The sequence below is a fragment of the Apis dorsata genome, unplaced genomic scaffold, assembly GCF_000469605.1.
Source record: "Apis dorsata unplaced genomic scaffold, Apis dorsata 1.3 scaffold_248, whole genome shotgun sequence".
Taxonomy (NCBI): domain Eukaryota; kingdom Metazoa; phylum Arthropoda; class Insecta; order Hymenoptera; family Apidae; genus Apis; species Apis dorsata.
In genome coordinates, this window is record NW_006263527.1 from 442,917 (window position 1) to 448,924 (window position 6,008).

The 6,008-nt window shown below is 21.3% G+C and overlaps 1 protein-coding gene across 2 annotated transcripts in view; it reads left to right on the forward strand.

The window, feature by feature from the left end:
* The first annotated feature begins 2,488 nt into the window (after positions 1–2,488).
* The window catches only part of LOC102681025 (phosphotriesterase-related protein), a 9,891-nt gene continuing 6,371 nt past the window's right edge, over positions 2,489–6,008 (forward strand). Inside the window, exons 1-7 of one of the 2 annotated variants that reach the window (XM_006616032.2) lie at positions 2,675–2,705; positions 2,861–3,020; positions 3,194–3,384; positions 3,654–3,806; positions 4,053–4,217; positions 4,767–4,987; positions 5,102–5,371. In XM_006616032.2, the coding sequence (XP_006616095.1) occupies positions 2,675–2,705; positions 2,861–3,020; positions 3,194–3,384; positions 3,654–3,806; positions 4,053–4,217; positions 4,767–4,987; positions 5,102–5,233 (1,053 nt within the window). In that variant the 3' untranslated portion in view covers positions 5,234–5,371. Of the gene's footprint in view, positions 2,706–2,860; positions 3,021–3,193; positions 3,385–3,653; positions 3,807–4,052; positions 4,218–4,766; positions 4,988–5,101; positions 5,372–6,008 lie in introns of those variants that run through there. The other variant, XM_006616033.2, reaches the window with a different exon arrangement.

A 6,008-nucleotide genomic window follows, 5' to 3' on the forward strand; every position in this document is an offset into this window, starting at 1 on the left:
GTTGAATATAGACTGTATTGTGTGTATGCGTGTGCGCGCATATATGGGCGAATGTAAGCATGTCGTAATAGAAAAACGTAAATAGATAGGAAATATAATTAATTAATTGAAGAAGTATAAATGTAAATTATTATAATATTATCAATATTATTATCACCATTAGTGCTACCAGTACTACTATTCATATAATTACCATTGCCGATTTAGTGATCACAAAAAAAAACAATAAAAAAATATTTTTGGCCATTTTAGTGGCCATTGGACGATCGTGCAATTCTCGTCGTGAAATAATCATCGATGGATTGATCTTCTTGAAACTGATAAAGAAAACTTTGATAAAGAATAGATAGTTTCATACATGTCATTGGGTAATAGATCTAAATTATTTTGATGATCGTAAGCGATCGTAAAATCTATTTGTACTTGCGAATATTTATTAAAATCCTGAAAGTCTATGCCATATCTTTATTGATAAAAATTTTATTATTGTTTTGAATAAAATATACATTATATATATTATCATGAACTTTTGCTGTATAGTAATGATATATTATGATCACTTTTAATTCTGGTGTATCTTAAATATACAATTTATTTCTCCTTTCTAATGCAACTTTTTGCTATTTTTATTAAATATTTTATCTACTTATTTTATATATTTATACTTTAATATGAAGATTGATATGATATTAGAAACACATAATTAATATTTCTGTTTTATTCCGAATAAATTAGATAATTTGCTATAAATTTATGTTATAGACTTTCTGGAAGCCTTGTTTAACAACCAGATTATTTAAGCGTATGCGAGAAGAATCTTTTTATCGCGATATGATACGTTCCACGACGGTATCTGGTGTTCATGTTCATAAGAAAATACATATGCCGTGTATCAAACGCGTTAATGAGGTGTTGTTGTGTTACCAAATTCTATCTAAAGGTATGCAATTTTAATAATGAAAATGATTTATGCATACGTGTTGCATGAATAATTACACGAAAAGATCATAGCATTTTATATTGTATAGATACAAAGAAAAGAAATATTGATAGAGAAGAAAGAGGAAAAGAGAGAGAGATAGATAAATAATGAAAAGAATAGATGAATTGCTGACTGAAATCTGTATATATATATATAATATATGTAAGCATACATATATGTGTGATATGACATCTTGTCCCTCTTAATTTTTGAATTTAAGCGTATCCCAATTTTTAAATCTTGCAGATTATTTATGTATATTCAGTAAGCTAGAAAAAATCTGTATTATGTTTTTATTTTTTTTATATTTATAATTTCTGTATCAATTTAAAAATTTACAAGTTTAAAGTATTATAAATTAATATACAAAGAAATAAGATTTGTTACTATTTTTATCTAAATTCTTTCTCTTTGTATTTAAAATATAGTTTTTATAAAATATAAAATATAAAATATAAAAATTACATTCAGATAATTAACAAAATTATTTTATTTTTTAATTATATATTTTAAAATTATTTTATATTAAATTAACCAAAGAGAAAATCATTTAATTTTTACAATGAAACTGACAAATTCTATAAAGAAAATTATTTGATTACTTTCTGAACTTCTGAATTGAGATACGCTTTCTTATTTCGATTTTTATTGTGCTATTTTTTTTCGTATAATTTTATTTATTTATTCGTTTATTATCTTTTTATGTTTTTTTCACATTGGATAAACAAAAATAACGATTATATGAACAAATAATCGAAATTTCTTTTTTTGATTTATCCATGATTGCCTAATAAGTATAAATCATAATATGGAAGAGAAATTTCGATAATTTTTCGATTTTATTATGATAAAAAAAATTTTTAAGACAGAAATAAAAAAATAATTGAAAAGATGGTAATTAAAGTAATTGAATAAACTCTAATTTTTCAGTACTTTTAATAAAATAAAAAATTTTTTTTAAATATGCTATAATTGAAAAATTGTATTATGAAATGATCTATAAATAAAATATGTTAATTCAATTCAAATTAGCTATATATAATATAATTAATATAACTAAATCTTTCTAAATTAATTTTTTTTATATTACTATTTAATATTTATTATTTAGTATTTAATAATTATTATTTAATAACTTAGTAAAAGATGATAACTTATAAAACTGATAAAAATTATTGACAATTAACGAATCAACATTTAATAGGAAGGAAACTATATAATTATAATAAAAATAATCGTTAATGAAGTTCTGGAAAAATATATATTAATTGATAAAATATAATTATATAATAATAATTTATTTTCTTATATCAAGGAAAATCCTAAATAAATTAAAAATTTGATAGATGTGATAAATGTTATTGACAATTTATTCACACGTCTTTTATAGTAAAAAAGTTATAGCGAAATAAGAAAGATTTTTAACGAAAAATCTTATATTCGTTATCTATATCAATGCTCTTAGTTTTATTATATAAGTTGTACATCAAACTGCAAAACATCAGTATGTAATGAAGACACATTTAAATATGTCTTCGTAATTTTATAACGAAAAATTATATTGTTTGCGTTTTAACGAGTTCTATTATTTATTTTTTTATATGTTTTTATGAATCATTAATTTTTAGAAATTTAACAATTGTTTCTTGATGATTTTTATGAATTTAAAATATTTTTGTACGATTCTGAACTATGGAGCATGCAACTGATTATGTAGAAACTGGTGAGCATATTTATTTACAAATTGATATTATAATATTATAAATATTTTTTTATTTAAAAAATACGTATAAATTTTTATTATTATATATAAATTAAGATTTGACAATTACAAGATTTACAAATTAAAATTTCTATAAAATTATAATTCTTTTTAAGTTCTTGGAAAGAAAGATGCAAATCAACTTGGAAGAACTCTTACACATGAACATTTATCCATGTCCTTCACCGAGTTCTACGTTCAACCTCCATCTCATTTGAAACAATTTTTCAATGACAAAATCGAACTTCAAACTGTTGGAATTCTAAAACAATATCCGTAAGTATAACAAATAAAATTCTTTTTATTTTTCGTTTGTATGTATAAATTATTATTTATTAAAATATTAACTTTTATTTAGAAACAATAAACGATTTAAATATTTTGAAAAATATAAAAAATTCTTAGATAGAAATTATATTGAATAAAACCATTTCAATTTTTTCTTACAGTTATAGTAGTTTTTATAATTTAATATATAACGATCGATATACAGAAGATGCTGTTTTGGAGGATGTAAAATTATATAAAAAATTTGGTGGTGGTACTATCGTGAAAAATAGTAATTATGGCTTAAAACGCAACATTCTATTCATGAAAAAAGTTAGTAAAGCGACTGGAATTAATATCATTGCCGGAACCGGTAAAAGATTTTCGTAATTTTAATGTGAGAATATTATGTCTATTCAGAAAATTACATTTAAATTAAACTTATTTAGAAGATATTTACTTAAAGTTTTGCATAAATGTGCAAAATTCCATTGAAAATAACTTCTTTGAAATCAAATAATTTTTTTTTTAATTATAAATTATTTTTTAAGACTAAATATTTTCTGAATCGACTTTTTTATATTGCATTCTTTTCATTTTTAACTTATTCTTTTTTTTCTTTCATTTGTGAATGAATGAAAGGTTATTATGTTAGTGCAACTCAAACTAATGAAAATTTATCAAAAGAAGAAATGTACGATGTAATTTTAAAAGAAATGACTATTGGTTGTGAAGAATCTCCTGATGTAAAGGCGGGATTTATTGGAGAAATTGGAAGCACTTGGCCAATCACGGGTATATATGCTATTATGTTAAATATAATTAAATATAATTTAATAAATTCTTAATCTATTTTTATAAAATAATTATTTTTATATTATCATTTACAATCTTTTAGTATTTTAAGATATTTATCCAAAGAATAAGAAGAAGTTAACTAATCGTTGCAAAATATATTTTTTTAATTTAATATTTTTATTCATTAATCTTGAGCATATTTAAATTAATCTAAATTAAATATAATTATTTATATCTAAATAGCTTTTGAAAAACGGGTTATCCAAGCAACTGCGGAGGTTCAACAGCAATTAAAATGTCCTGTCAGTTTCCATCCTGGAAGAGATTCTGCAGCACCTTCTGAGATAATGAGAATTTATCAAGAAGCTGGTGGAGATGCGAAAAAAGCTATTCTCTCTCATCTCGATCGTAAGTTTAATCTAATATTATTAAAATATTGATTGTTATTTTTTTGTACTAACGATCGATTTTTAAATGTCTTATCTACTGAACTAGTTTTTTTATTAATTTTATTATAATATATTTTATTAAACATAGAATTGTTTAAGTATTTTATATATTTAGTATTTTAATTTTTTATTGATAATATTGAAAGTATTAAAAATTTTACGAGTACTGATTTATTTAAATTCTTTTATCAATTTTGATATTGCTGGTCATTGATAAATTCATACTTTTTTTATCAATTTTATATAAAATATCTTTTTTTCATAAGAGTCGAAATATTGATAGAATTTATTATAAGAATTTATGGAAAGAATTTATGATTTAACTTAATATTTGCTTTTTGATAGCATGTTCTACTTCTTACTCGAGCATCTTAATTTTTATCTTATATCTTATATAATATATACATATCATATATATTATTAACTTAATTTTAAAATAATTCATAATTTTTATTAATTTCATTGAATATTTAATTATTTTATTTTCATTTACATATTTGAAATATAGGGACTATACTCGATCTAGAAGAACTTTTGGAGTTTGCTGATAACGCGAAATGTTACTGCCAATTCGATCTGTTTGGAACCGAATGTTCTTTTTATCAATTAAATCCATCGATTGATATGATATCTGACGCACAACGGATTGAGCGTGTTAAATATTTTCGAGATAATAAAAAATTGGATCGCGTGCTGTTAAGTCATGACATTCATACGAAGCACAAATTGGTACGTACTAATCTATGTACATATTATATTAATTATTAATATATTATTATAATGTCTTAGAAATAAGTAATTATATTGTTTAAATTAATTTTATCAATTTTTTAAAAAAAAAAGATAAAATTTGGTGGACATGGATTTTCTCATATTTTGAATAATGTTGTACCAAAAATGATGCTGAAGGGTTTTGTTCTTGAAGAAATTGACATGTTAACTATTCAAAATCCAAAAACTTGGTTGATATCTTAATTATTTTTAATGGTATGTATCATAAAATCGAATTAATTTTTATACTATATTTTTATACTAGTTAAAAGCAAAAGAATGTATTTGTATTCATAAAAAATTCTACTGCAAATAAACTTATATCTATAAACATTTATAAATTTATTTTTTGAATTATTGTTTTTTTCTAGAATACACTAACTCGTATATTTTCGTATACACTTCGTATACACTAACTCAATAATTTTTTAAATTATTGATAAAATACAAATTGAAATTTTTAATTTTCATGGCTCAACTTTAAGAAAAAAATATTTTTTAAACTATGAAATTTTTAGAAACAGTTTTTCAATTTTTTATTTAATTCCAATGAAAATTAATGGATTTATCTATTTTATTTTACTGATTTTTTTGATTTAACATACTGATAAGGATTATTATAAAATATTTTTTTATTATTTTATTTAATACTAATCATAAAAAAATAAAAAATACTATTATATTTTATACTTATTTTTCTTATATCTTTTTAAAATATTATATTTTTAGAAATTGCAAAAAAAAATTGTAAAGAAATATTTATAAATATATGATAATTTATAATTTATATGATATATATATAAAAATATACATATATAAAATGTTTACACAGATAGAAAAACTAATTTATATGTAAAATGTATGTATGATCTCTTGCGCAACATAGGCAAAGAGAGTAAGTAATTGGAGAAAGACAGAGATAGAGTAAAAATTCGGGAATCAGCGCCATCTCCAGAGTGCCGCAAATGAAATACATAGA